The 14650-nt window shown below is 43.4% G+C and overlaps 1 protein-coding gene and 1 non-coding gene across 12 annotated transcripts in view; both read right to left on the reverse strand.

Annotated features, from left to right (window-relative positions):
* Positions 1–14650, reverse strand: part of KIF24 (kinesin family member 24) — a 76265-nt gene that overhangs the window by 3919 nt on the left and 57696 nt on the right. For 10 of the 11 annotated variants that reach the window (XM_019816096.3, XM_023242392.2, XM_011288585.3 and 7 more), the window contains 3 exons: positions 9431–9502; positions 6610–6719; positions 421–2649 (listed from right to left, as the gene is read on the reverse strand). In XM_019816096.3, coding sequence (XP_019671655.2) covers positions 421–2649; positions 6610–6719; positions 9431–9502 — 2411 coding nt within the window. Of the gene's footprint in view, positions 1–141; positions 2650–6609; positions 6720–9430; positions 9503–14650 lie in introns of all 11 variants that reach the window. The other variant, XR_006589100.1, reaches the window with a different exon arrangement.
* Positions 7756–7828, reverse strand: TRNAK-CUU. The gene has a single exon. It is a non-coding gene; the product is annotated as a tRNA-Lys (tRNA).

A 14650-nucleotide genomic window follows, 5' to 3' on the forward strand; every position in this document is an offset into this window, starting at 1 on the left:
CCTCTGTTTTTGATCAACTTCATCATTTTGGAAGGTGGCCAGCCTGTCTTGGTTCTGCGGGCACAAGGCTACAGCTTTTGCATCTCTGGGCAGCACTTCAGGAATACAGACCCAACAGAATGAAGAGGATTCTGAACTTACCACAGGTGACAGATCCTCCCTTCTCCCACTCAAGTCCCAGCTTTTCCAGACTCAGGGTTCATCCACCCTGGTGGGCCTGCTCCCATACATTTTATTCTTGCTCTCCATGTCAGGTGCATCTAGGCAAGCTCCCTTGAAAAGCTGGACAAAGCCTCTCTAGTTGTAGAATAGCTCTGACACTGAGCCAACAATAGCCATTCCCAGGACAGACAAAACGTTAACCTGGGGTGGAAGTAGGGGTGCCAGAGGGGCTCGAGTCTTGGGGAGTGTCCAACTTACTGTGCATGCCCCAGGGTGAGCTGATGGACTTTTCCTGCTGTCTCTGGAGAGCAGCTAGGGATCAGGGGAGAGCCTGGCCTTGCTAAGCGTCTTGGGATCAGCCTGTATTTGAGCCATACGACGTCTGTGTTGGAGCAAGACAACTTGATGGGGTCTGTGGACAAACTCAGCTCCTGCCAACCAAGACCTGTTGGATGTTTTCTTTCCTGGGCCCAGGGCTGGTCAGCCATATCACTACTTTCTGTTTGTGGGGTGAATATAGGCCCAGGGTGGGGTCCTCCAGTATGTATGGTGGGGAAGGGCTTTCCTGGGAAACCTTGGGAGCTGTTCAGCTCTGTGTCCTTAGCATCAGCATCATACTGCTGGCTACCCACATGTTCCTGGGAGAAGAGAGCAGTCTCTGTGCTCTCGCAGACCCCTCCTAGGTCGGCCTCACTTGTGGGTAGCTTGTCCGGGGGCTGCTGACGGATGGGTGATGGGGACAGAGCTGGAAGACCACCACTAGGCTTATTGTCAGGGGGAGATGATGAGAGCCACAGGTGCCCAGTTGCCGAAGAGATTGGCAGAAGTGCCTTTTGATCATCAGATGGCACTGTGTGGTCCACAGCTGGTCCCCCTGTGTCCACTGCCGCTAGACTATGCACAGGCCCATCCTGGGCCAGCTGTTCCAAGGAAAGAGAGCCCTCATTGTCTGTGTTCTCCAGGAGGGACACAGTGAGGGGAGCCATCACTCCAGAAGCATATTCAGAGCATGTGCCTGATTCCCCTTTAGAGTCGTCGTCTTGGTATGCGTAACTGTTCTTTGCTGTTGGGCTGTCTTGTCTGACTTCTTTCAGAGGTGTACTGACTGTGTCTCTTTGGTCTGGAGATCTTGCAACTGCAATGTGGGATAGTGAGAAAATGAAACCATCTGCCTCCAGGGATGGTGAAGTACCCTCGGCCTGCCCAGGAACCTCACTTCTGAAGGCATTCTGTCTGAGATCAAAGGCTGGGCTGCCACCTCTTTTCTGGCCATATACAAACTCTACCTGTGAGCAGTAAGGCTTCTCTGCCAGGTTGTCTCTGGGAGAAGGTGCTGAGGAGGTAGAGTCCTCCTCTCTGCTCCAGTCCAAAGGTAACTTACTTGGGCTGTGGCCACGATTAAGTGCTGCTCTTCTGTGGCTTGTGGGGTCCCTGGAGTACATCCAGCTTCCAGTTAGACACTTCTCATCACCATCTGTCCTGGGGTTAAAAAGCAGACTTCGCTGCCTTTCAGCCACCTGCTCCTCAGGTCCTTGTTCCCTCTGATGAAGGAAGAATGAACCTTCGCTATTCTCTAGGGTGTTTCTCTGCTTTGTGGTTCTCTGACTGGAGACATGTGAAAAAGAATCTTCACTGAAATCGCTGTCATCAAGGTCCTCAGTTTGGGCTCCATCCTGGCTCTCAGAGTAAGAACAGAAGGGAGGAGGGGTCTCCTTCTGGAGCTGCCCCTCTAGGGGCCTGTACTGGCATAAAAACCTTTCCAGTGGTTGGTACTTTAACTTCTGCTGGAGGAGAGGCGGCTGCTGGAACTGCTGGTGATAAAAGCGCAAATGTTCCTCCCTCTCCTTCTGGTGTGGAGGGATGTCTGTCCAAGCTTCAGAGGCAGACCTGGCAGGTGTGCTCCCCTTGCTGCCCTGACTGTATTCTGCTAAGTGGTGGAGGTTGCCAGCGGAGAGCTCAACTCGTGACACAAGCTGCTTCTGCACTGGCTGCACAGTCTGCACTTTCTTGCACTTGGAGGGCAGTTTGCCATGCACCGGGTCTTCTCCTGGGCCAGGGGTCCTGCTTCCCCATCTGCGGGCAGCTTTGTGGCTCATTTGAATTTTCTCAGAGCACAATGAGGCAGACTCTTCGCTTTTTTTGACTGAATGTCCAGACCGTGTGGCTCCCTTCACAGGGCTAGTCTGAATGACCCACTCTTGGTGAAGACTCCCTCTGGATCCACCCCTTTTACTGGGAACTTTAGGTACAGGAGCAAAAGGGATATTGGGTGGGCGGTTTGCCAGAGGATGAGCCTTCCCTCTCGTGGAACCGGGAGCTGCTGTGAATGACTGCTGAAGTCCCAGCTTGACTTTTTTGGGAGAACACTTATCCCCTGGCAGGGCCACAGGGGAGCTCTGGATTCGTTTTGGAGAAGAGTTTCCAGAGGTCCGATTTCGACTGGTAGCTGAAGCACAACATTTAATGCCTTTCTTTAGTTCTTTGACCCTGTAAATTACCATTTTATGTTAAATGTGTATTCCTGTATGCTCCTTAATTCCTTTTCTATATTTTTCAAAAACGAAACAAAAAGTATTACAAAAAAGACAAGTGTATTCTCTGAGGATATAAACATATACCTAGCATTCTATGATCAGAAGTTTTGGAAATCACCTCAGTCCCATGGGATAGGCCAGAGGAGCTGGTCTTGGAACTGCACTACATCCATGTAGGGCCCATGCTGTACTTCTTGAAGGTGGACCAACTTAGGAGCCTGGTGTCTACCACTCACCTGCCCACTTTTCCTGCAGCCCATCTCCTTTCAGGCTTCTCTAAGAAAATGAATTCCCTCAAACTTGCTAGAACTCAGGAAGCAAAACCTTCTGGAAATAAGCAGGCTGTGCTAATTCCACTAAAGGAAAAGTGACCTGTCTATTCCTAGGGTTTCTCAACCTTAGCATAGTGGTATTTGGAAAACCAGATAATTCTTTGTTGTGGGGAACTGTCCTGTGTTGTGCCCTATGGGATGTTTAGCAGCATCCTTGGCTTCCACCTACTAAACGTCAGAAGCACTTCTAAGTCATGACAATCAAAAATGTCTGTAGACATTGCTAAATGTCCCGTGGGAGGCAAAGTTGCCTCCTAGGTAGAGAAATAGAGAACCGTGCTCTATTCCACATGGGAATTTTAGAGAAGATGGAAAAGCCAGAATTAGGTCTCTGCTAGGATTTAGTTGTCAAGTTCAGTCTCTTACTCTGTGATATTTAAAAACACTGTAGGAATTTAGAATTACAAGGTGACATCAAGTAAAAATGTGACTCTCCAGTAGTTTGTAGATTCTTCATTAAAATCCCTTAGGAGGTGGGGTGTCCAGCTGGCTCATTCGGTGGAGCATGCGACTCTTGATATCAGGGTCATGAGTTCAAGCCCCACGTTGGGCATGGAGCCTACTTAATTAAAAAGATATATTTAAAAATCCTCTAGAGGGGCGCCTGGGTGGCTCTCAGTTGGTTAAGCAGCCGACTTCAGCTCAGGTCGTGATCTCATGGTTCGTGAGTTCCAGCCCCGCATCGGGCTCTGTGCTGACAGCTCAGAGCCTGGAGCCTGTTTCAGATTCTGTGTCTCCCTCTCTCTGATCCTCCCCTGTTCATGCTCTGTCTCTCCCTGTCTCAAAAATAAATAAAACGTTAAAAACAAAGAGTGTTTCTTTATTAAAAAAAAAAAAAATCCTCTAGAAGGGAGTACTACTTCTACTTGGGGGCTCCCATAAAATGTCTCTTCCATTATTTTAAGTTTATCCATTTATTTTGAGAGAGGCCGAGAACATGAGTGGGGGAGGGGCAGAGACAGAGGACTCCGCACTGCCAGCACAGAGCCTGATGCAGGGCTTGAACCCATGAACTGTGAGATCATGACCCGTGCTGAAACCAAAAGTCAGATGATTTAACTGACTGAGCCACCCACGTGCCCCTCCATTGTTTTGGTTTTAATCCAATCATTACTGGTAGCCAAATGACACCTGGTCATTTCTGAAAACCAAGATCGTAAGTCTGACACTGAGACTTCATTTAAATCTTACCTTTAAGTCTGAGAGCCAAGGAAGACAGGCAACATAGCTAAGCAAAGAGATGTAGGATGTGACTAAAGACACACGAATTGTATCCACGGGCCTTTGTTTAGGTGTTGCAGTAGGACATACAAGCAACGGGCTGAGAGGTGCCATGGTAAGTCTAGATGTTTCCATATTACTTCCTATTATAAACATCTTAAATATTTTAGTTTAATTAAGAGAGAAACATCAAAATTTCTCACTAGGAGTCACAGTAAATAACTATAGACAGCTGAGTGCCAGAAGGAATCCTACAGGTAATTTGGTCATTGATGCTGCTTCCAGTGTACTTTTCATGTCACCAAAATCACAACTATCAGTGAGCTCTTCTGATACATCTATTAGAACTATGGAACTTTATTTCTGGACTACTTAGCAACATTCCTCTAGGCCTCATTTAAGCACATAAAATAAATGGCTTTCATTTATTTTTTTATTTTGAGAGAGAGAGAGCGAGAGCGAGTGAGCACATTGAGTGAGTGAGGGGCAGAGGTAGAGAGAGAATCCCAAGCCCCCTCCTTGCTCTCAGTACGTAGCCTGACTCAGGGCTCTGTTTTATGAAATGTGAGATCATGACCTGAGCTCAAATCTGAGTTGGATGCTTAACCAACTGAGCCACCCAGGTGCTCCTCATTTATTTTCAGTAAAGTATTAGACTGCTTCAAATGAAGCGAATTCTATTATACTTTTTCCATTCTCTTTAAAGCCAAAATTATTTCAAATAATTTTGCAATTATACTTAATACATCCCCTATGAGAAAGGGTTATTTTCATCTTCCTTTACTGAGTCACTAAGTGAGGAGATGGTCTTGTTCTCTGCTTCTAGTGATGAAGTTATTAGTCTAAGGAATTGATAACAATGTCTATGATTTGGAGAGTGAGTGGGGTTATGAAACAAGTTCAGCTTACTGTTAATAACTGTTGAAGCTGGGTAATGGATACATGGGGGTAAAGAATTTCCAGCCATACTGGGTTTTTGGAAACAAGTTTGGATCATCTCATATCTTCTATCTGATCTCAGTTCATGAAGTAGCCTTTCCTCTAGCAGTGCTCGTGAGCAGGCATTAGGAAATCATGCAATAAAAGAAACCTATTTTGGGGACCTATTAGTATTACCATTGGTTAAATTAACACATAAATTAAATTAACATATTGAGTAGTCACTGTGTGCCCAGCATGTTGGTAAGCCCTTCACACATATTATCCTCACTGATTCCATGTAACTGTTGTAAGATGTAGATGCTAATATCCCCTGTCAGATAAGGAAACTGGACCCAAAACTTACGCCCAAGACCACTCAGCTATTTTGAGGCAGAAGTAGGATATTGGCCCAGATAGTCTGGACTCCAGAGCTCTTGTAACCACTGTGTCAAGTATCTCTCCTATCTAAATGAGACGGTACACAGAGTGCCTCACCCTGACACCCAGGAAGAGTTCCTCCTTTCATTCACAAATATTTATTGTGCGTCTACCAGGTAAAGCACTGTCTGAGCAATAGATACGGTAGAGAAAAAGATAAGGTTTCCTGTTTTCATTGAACTTAAATAATACCTCACTTTTCCTTCCCAATGAATTTCATAAAATGCCATGGATACTAAAGATTCCTCAACAGTAGTAAAAAAAAAAAAAAAAAAAAAAAAAAAAAGAAAAAGAAAAGAAAAGCTTTCCCTCAAATAGTTTGTTAACCTTGGAGAGGAGACAGCTTCTGGGAGACCACAGAAAAAGATGTAAGACAGGACCAAGCAGCAAAGCAGCCAGAGGAAAGAATGGAAATGGTAGCGTCTTCATCCATGGTAGGAAACATATGTGACCACAGAGTAAGACATGGGGTGGGGTTGGGGGGACCCTGGCAGATATCAAAGTCACCCGAAATATATAGTCAAAGGTGCTGGCTTTACCACCAATTCCCAATGAGCCCTTTTAAAGTTCCTGCCCTTCTCTGGGCTCAATTTATCCTTCCGTAACATGTTATATCTGGGTTGCTCTCTTCTGGACCTACAAAGTTCTAAGTGTCTCTGCTTTGACAAGTAACATGTATTCTATCCCTTACTATTAGGGCTGAGGCTAGCAGGAAGAAAACCTTGAGCCTTCAACTCCAAAGAAATTTCATTTCCCAATAGCCATTTAAAAATCACCAATGGAGTTGTCTCCTGAACCGGGGAACGTGTCCTCTTCCTCTTGTCACATTCACACTTGTAAAATGGCAAGGCCTACCAGGTCACATTCTTCAAATTACCAACTGCACATTCCCCTTCGGTACTAGGATCACTGCCTCAAGAACAGGCTTCTGGAGCTCAAGATCAGACCCCTATGTGTGTATGAGACCTGTACACACGACCTGCTACCTGAGAGCAACTCACCGGTCAGCATAACGCAAGGTATTCAGAGTGTGTTCAGTGGCCACGTGGCTTGGCGAGATGTTGGCAATCATGCATGTTTTGGCATCACCGATGAAAGAATCCTTCAGGACCTGTCCAAAACAGAAGTCAAGTCAACGAAGTCAACTAACAAGGGGCATATTGACTACTTATTGTGGACAGGACACTGGGCCATAGCTCCCCATCCCCTACAAAAAGGCAGTTTACAAAGAAGGAATACAAATGACCAACCATGTTAAAAAAAAAAAAAAAAAAAAAAAGGTACTCACTTCACCACCAAAGAAATACAAACAAGCCATTAAAAATACTAATATTTTTCACCCATAAGATTAAGACTCATGATGCCTGCCCTAGTGAGGGTCCAGGGAAATGGGTACTTTTCTACATTGCTACACTACTCGTGTAGCATGTACCATGAAATGGTACTTCCTTTTGGGAAGGCAGTTTGGCAATATGCATGAAAACATAAAAAAAGTGCACACTTCCAGAATGTTATCCTAAAGAGAACTGTTCAATTAAAAAAAAAAAAAAAATATATATATATATATATATATAGGATATGCATTACAACATAATAAAAATTGGAAAATCTAGGCATTTTTAAGTAGGGAACAAATCGTTAACTGAATATAATACAACCATTAAAAATAATTACGTGGGGCACTTGGGTGGCTCAGTTGCTTAAGCTTCTAACTCTTGATTTTGGCTCAGGTCATGATCTCACAGTTCGTGAGATCAAGCCTCATGCCGGGCTCTGTGCTGTCAGTACTGAGCCTGCTTGGAATTCTCTCTTCCCACCCCCCTGCCTCTCTACCCCGTCCCTGCTCGTGCTTGCACTCTCTCTCTCAAAAATAAATGATTAAAAAATTATGTATAGCTGTACTTAGGTACACAGGAAGATCTAAAACTTAATCTGAGTGAAAAGGCATATTACTCCATAACTATGTAAGTAGATCTACATGTAGATATATGGACAGAGAAATGTCTGGAAGGATGTCCACCAAAACATAGCAGTGATTATCACTGGGAGGTGGGATTTTCTGGTACCTCCTACCATCTTCTTTGTACTTGTATATATGGTCTGAATCACTATTATTATTTAAAGATTTTGTTTGTAAATAACCTCTACACCCAACATGGGGCTTGAACCCACAACCTTGAGATCAAGAGTCACATGCTCTACCAGCTGAGCCAGCCAGGTACCCCTGAATTATTTAATTAAGTAGGAACACATTTTCTGGGGATGGTGAACTTGTTTTAAAAAATAACAGAGCCAAGGGGCACCTGGGTGGCTCAGTGAGTTAAGCATCTGGTTTCAGCTCAGGTTATGATCTCACAGGACGTGAGTTTGAGCCCCATGTTGGGTTCTGTGCTGACAGCTCAGAGCCTGGATCCTGCTTCAGATTCTGTGTCCTCCTCTCTCTCTGCCCCTTCCCTGCTCACATGGTCTCTTTCTCTCTCAAAAATAAACATTAAAAAAAAAAATAACAACTAATGTCAGAATCACCCATAAGAAAGGTTTTCTAAGTTTCTGGCTGAAATGTTTGAGAAGACATCATCTAACCAGTTCCGACTACTAAGGAGTTATGTTATAGGTTCTGCCACAGGCCCTGTGGAGCCATTAGGATAGCTGCACAGACTGAAAACCTCTCCCAAAATACAAAGATCTCATAAACTGCCTTCTACCCTAGTCCATTCTCCACTGGGCACAGGACTTGGTGCAGAAGGGAATCAGAAGCACCCATAACTGCCTTCACAGCAGTTTATATGTAGGTAGACCCCTCCATGGGCCACTTTTGTATAGCTATTACAATGCTGACTTACTAGCATTTTCTGTTAATAAAGCACAGTTTCATGACAGAAAAATGGAGGAAAAATTACCTATAGTTTTAACACTCAGAATAATCAGTTAACACATGCAGAATGTTTTTGTGTAGTTTTTGTCTCATAACATATTTTTATACTATAGATCTTGGTCATCTTTCCTATCAGAACCTGTCAAAAATGTAGCTCATCCGGGGCACCTGGCTGGCTCAGTTGGTAGAGCATGTGACTCTTGATTTCAGGGTTTTAAGTTCAAGCCCCATGTTGGATATAGACATTACTTAAAAATAATTTTTTTTTTACTTTTTTTTTTTTTTTTTTTTTTAAGAGAGACAGCACGCGCACACATGTGAACAGAGGAGAGGAGGAGAAGGAGAGATACAATCTTAAGCAGGCTCCACACTCAGTGCAGAGCCCGATGCGGGGCTTGATCCCACAACCCTGGGATCATGACCTGAACCGAAATCAAGAGTCAGACATTCAAGTGACTGAGCCACCCAGGCGCCCCAAAATAAACTCTTCAAAAATACATCTATCTCATTCTTTTTAACTCCAGCTGTTATTTTTTATCTTGAAACACTAGTCTAAGTCTTACAGCTAAGAAAGTACTTAGTACAACTACACCAACCTCCCTTCAAAGGCTCAAGAGACTCCACTAAATAAAAAATATTTCTTTATATTAGAAACTGGCAAAAAGCTGTTGAGTGATGACCAGAAGAGCACCACTGCCCTGAAAATGCCCAGCTGCCTCCCACCACAGGCATCTCTGCCTGAAGATGCCCCTCTCTAGAATGGGCATCCTGGAATGAGCCCATTCCAGGCTCCTGGAAAGAATGAGCTCCTGGGAAGAATGTGACCCTTTCCTTCCCTGGACCCCCAAGCTTAGCATCATGCATTGCTGGCAGTGGATGCTTTGCTGAATGAACAAATGAATGAAAGAACAAGTGAGAACAAACTCAAAGCTCACATTTAACTTTACCTGAGTTAATTTGCTTTGCCTGAAGGGAGTGTGGCTGTGTTCCTGATCCAATGCTCGGATACATTCCTTCAGCTGCAGAGTAGAATAACAACAAACACATCATATATCACATGCAAAGAGAGAGTTAACAGATCAGACTTTTTTTTTTTTTTAATTTTTTTTTCAACGTTTATTTATTTATAGGACAGAGAGAGACAGAGCATGAACGGGGGAGGGGCAGAGAGAGAGGGAGACACAGAATCAGAAACAGGCTCCAGGCTCTGAGCCATCAGCCCAGAGCCTGACGCGGGGCTCGAACTCACGGACTGCGAGATCGTGACCTGGCTGAAGTCGGATGCTTAACCGACTGCGCCACCCAGGCGCCCCAGACTTTTCTTAAATAAGCCACACTCAGGCAATCCTCCAAAAGGAAGTCAAATGCCCTGGTAGTTTCTTGTCCAACAAGAAGAATCAAGCTAGACTGGGAAACAACATCCTGTGCTGTGTCTAGTTAAGGGCCACCCAACATAAAGGCTGTGATCCTAGAATTAGCCCTGATAGCAGGGAACAGACAAACCAGGTAACTTCCCACAAGGCCCAGAGTCCAAGCTTATGTGGTGGCAGTTCTGGCTTGCCACCTCCCTTTTTCTCATCTCCTCTTATACTATTATCAGCTATGGATGTGCTGAAGTAGAGAGAATATCTACTTGACTCCCTCAACCTCCCTGCTCCCATATGCATACCTATAGGTGTAGATTCAAGTGTAGACTCAGATAAAAGTTTTCTGAGTGGGACAGAAGAAATTCTAGAGTCAGAGCTGGAAAGGAACTGGGAAATCACCTAAGTCTACCTTCCATTTTATTTTTTACCTTCTTATTTTAAAAAGGCAGGGACTGTGTCCCAAAGGCAAGGACGTATCACTTGCTCCTAGACATAAGCCCCTCAAAAAAGTGCACATTTGAACATCACTAGCGCTCAGAGATCCACATATGTAGACCTCCAGGGGTAACATGCTCATCAGAAAGAACAGAACAGCAAGGGTGAGGGGAACAGGAGGAGGGAGAAGAGATCTCCTATTTCTGAGTCATGTATCTAGGTTAAAATAAAGTAAATGTAAAGGAAGGGAGGAAAGAGGATGGAAGGAATCCTTGGAAGTACCCATGCTGGAGTTCACCAAGAACAGGTAATTAGCCTTGAGAGTTTGCTATGGCTGTTCTTAGTGGCAAATATTGAGGTCCACAGCTAACTCCTCTCTATCCAAAAAGCTGCAGTATATAAGAGGGAACAAGTATCCTCCACTTTTTGAAAGTTCAGGTTATGCCATTTCACTTTTATAAAAGGCCTACATTAGTACCTGTCTGTGCTAACTAAAAGAAATTTAAAGAGGATTTTCACTTTTATTTTAAAAGGTGAAAAGTAAGGGCCCCTGGATGGTTCAGTCAGTTGAGCATCTGACTTCGGTTCAGGTCATGATCTCACAGTTTGAGTTCAAGCCCTGTGTCGGGCTCTTGTGCTAACAGCTTGGAGCCTGGAGCTGCTTCAGATTCTGTCTCCCTCTCTCTCTGCTCCTCCCCCACCCATGCTCACACGCGCTTTCTCTCTCTCTCTCAGAAATAAACATTACAAAGTAAGGTGAAAAGTAAAAATAGTATTCAGCGTTTATTCTGCAACAAGCCTTTACAGGTGCAGTGCGTGTACCCTGAGCGGCAAGAGTGGTACCGTCCAACTGCTTCCCAGGGAAGTACATTCAACATCTCAGCAGAACTGTATCTCCATCTGTGTTTTATTTATTTAATTTAATTAACTAACTTAGTATTGAGAGAGAGCGAGCGGGCGGGGGAGGGGCAGAGATGGGGAGAGAGAGAATCCCACGCAGGCTCTGTGCTGTCAGCGTAGAGACCAACACAGGGCTGGAATTCAAAAGCTGTGAGATCATAACCTGATCTGAAATCAAGAGTTGGATGCTTAACCAATTGAGGCACCCAGGTGCCCCTTATCTTTTAATAGTTGTTTTTTTTTTTTTTTTTTTTAAGTAAACTCTAAGCCCAATGTGGGCCTTGAACTCACAACCCCAAGATCAAGAGTCACATGCTCCACTGACTAAGCCAGCGAGGCTCCTCCATCTGTGCTTTATTTTGATTTAGTTTGTACACCCATTAGCAAGATGTATCTTAAGGTATCAGAAAAGCTGAAGACAGGCTATTTTTGGCATTTTGGGAATGCACACACTTTTCCCATATAAATTAATGGTAATCACTTCTTTGCCTTATGCCATTTTGGCTTACAAAAGGTTTCATGGGAAATTTCTATTTTCAGATAGAGAAACCTATATAAGGGAATTTCCTCTTTTATTACAAATACCCCAAACTTGAGCACTAGGACAGTTCTCCAAAAGGGACAAACAGGTAGCCAAATCCTGCCCGAGTTACACCTGCCCCTTACATACTCAAATCCAAGTGTGGCCACCAATCCCTATGAGTCCTTGAGTCCCTTTAGCCCTGTTGAATCAGAATGGGAAGTATACTTTATTACGCTTATTAAGGGAGAACTAAGGGGAATACCCAAGAAGATAATAAGGTGTACCTTTGTGCACCTCACAAAGCACACGATTTTTAAAAATGTTTTAAAAATGTTTGTTTATTTTTGAGAGAGAGAGAGTGCAAAAAGGGGAAGGGCAGAGAGAGGGAGACACAGAATCTGAAGCAGGCTCCAGGCTCCAAGCTGTCAACACAGCCCGACACAGGGCTTGAACCCACAGACCGCGAGATCATGACCTGAACCCAAGACGGATGCTTACCCGACTTGAGTCTCCCAGGCACCCCAAGATTTTTTTAATAAATATTTTTAAAATTATTTATTTTTTTAAATTTTATTTTTTTAGAGAAAGAGAGAGCACAAGCAGGAGAGAGGGACAGAGGTAGAGAAAGCCTCAAGTAGGCTCCAGGCCCAGTGCAAAGCCTGATGTGGGGCTTGATCCCATGACCCTAGGATCATGACCTGAGTTGAAAATAAGAGTCAGATGCTCAACTAACTGATTATGATGCTGTTTTTGAAGGCTTGTTTCTAGGCTCCTTTGCATGCTACTGACCTTGTGAGATAGACTGGACTATTCCAGTCTCCAGAGGTTGTATGACTTCACATGGACTTCTTCCCAGGTTTTATGCTTGATTCCTGGACCATAATTTTACATATGAGAATCACAGATTTGTAGCTAGAGAATATGGACCCCTGGCCAGTTCACTTAATCCATCTGAGTCTTAGAAACTTAACCTGTAAATGCTATTGGTTCTGGGGCTCCTTTGAGAAATGGTTGATTACAGGGCTAGGGCAGGGAAAGCATAAAGATGAGTGTGTGACATCTTATAAGGCCAAAAGGCAAGGATATGCTCAAAAATGATGGGGGATGAGGAGCCTGGGTGGCTCAGTCAGAGCCTGAGACTTCGCCTCAGGTCATGATCTCACGGTTTGTGAGCTCGAGCCCCGTGTCAGGTTCTCTGCTGTCAGCCCAGAGCCTACTTCAGATCCTCTGTCCCTCTCTCTCTCTGCCCCCTCCCCTGCTTGTGCTCTCTCTCCCTCTCTCAAAATACATAAACAACAACAAAAAATGATGAGGGCATATATATCAAAATGATACAGGAGCCAACTTGAAAGAGCTCACAATGGCCAAATCTGGGACAATCTGAGCAATAAAATAATGACAGAAATGTATTATAATCTAGCAAATAAAATATCCATTTACTGTTATAATCTAATAAATAAATTGGAGAAGGAGGACAGCTCTTTCTTACAGCAGAATTCCAACTAATTAATGTAAAAAGAGTGATAGGAACAGGAAATCCCACCAGGTAAACACCACAATAATTGTTGCAGATTAAGAATCATCAATGGATGCCAAAATTAGGCAGCAAAAGTGTGATGTAAATAGGATATCTGCATAGTTTCAAAGTATCTCCCCATAAGATATTTATTAATTACAAAAGGAAAAATGGTAACATTACGGTGGAGAAACCTAGCACAAACCACCTTAAGTGATCAAAGTGAACATCACCAGTAGTAAGACATACTGATTTCATGCACCACCTGATAATGATCCACCAAGAAGGACACAACTTATGTGGTGTTCTTGCTAAAAATTCTTTACCTTGATCGAATCTGAGAAAACATCAGATAAACCCAAATCCACAGACAATCTGCAAAATAAAAGGCCAGCACTCTTCAAAGGTGTTAAAAGTCACAGACAACAAAAACTGAGGAGACTATGAAGACAGAACAACTAAATGCAATAAAAGGTCCTGGACCCAAAAAAGGACATCAGTGGGACTACTGGTGAAATTAAAACAAGGTCTGTAGATTAGTTAATAGTATTATTACTTTTTTAAATATTTAAAACTTTTATTTGAGAGAGAGGAAGAGGCAGGCGGGGGGGTGGGGGAGAGAGAGTGAGAGAGAGAATTTCAAACAGGCACCATGCTCAGCACAGAGTCTGACACAGGACTCGATCCCATGACCCTGGGATGACTGAAATCAACAGTTGGACATTCAACTGACTAAGCCATCTAGGCACCCCTTTAAAATTTTTCTGTTTTTAGTTAATAGTATTATAACCAATGTTAATTTCCTGATTTAGAGCATTTTATTATGGTCACGTAGGATGTTAATATTATGGATGCTGGGTGAAGGAATGCTGGGCATTTATTTTTGCATCTTTTTGTAAACTTAAAATTATTCAATAATTAAAAAGATAAAGATAGATGCTCTCTCACCTTTCTAGCCTTGCAATTTATCCTTCATGAGGCCTAGAAATAAAGTACCTAGCTAGAGACTTCAGTTCTGGTCAAAAGGACTTAAATAATATGGAGGAGCACAGGCAGCACTGTAGAGCTGCAAAAAGGAATAAGGAAGATCTTTATATAGAACCGTGTAGGGAGCTCCAGGATACTGGTCAGGGAAAAAAGCAAAGTGTTTACAGTATGCTACCCTTTTGCTTCTGAGAACAGCGTTGAATACATATATATTCAATGTACTGAATGTGTGTGTGTGTGTGTGTGTGTGTGTGTGTGTGTGTGTGTGTTTATCAAGTGACTTTGCAACACAGTATTAGGACTACACATCCCTAACCAGATACAATTTAAGAGTGAAAAAGAAACTGCAAAGAAATATTAATTTGAATTCAGTAATCATATTATGAGTAGTGTTAGGATTATTTTGAAATGTATACATACTGAAGTAGAGCTAATAAAT

Source organism: Felis catus, chromosome D4 (assembly GCF_018350175.1).
Source record: "Felis catus isolate Fca126 chromosome D4, F.catus_Fca126_mat1.0, whole genome shotgun sequence".
Lineage (NCBI taxonomy): Eukaryota > Metazoa > Chordata > Mammalia > Carnivora > Felidae > Felis > Felis catus.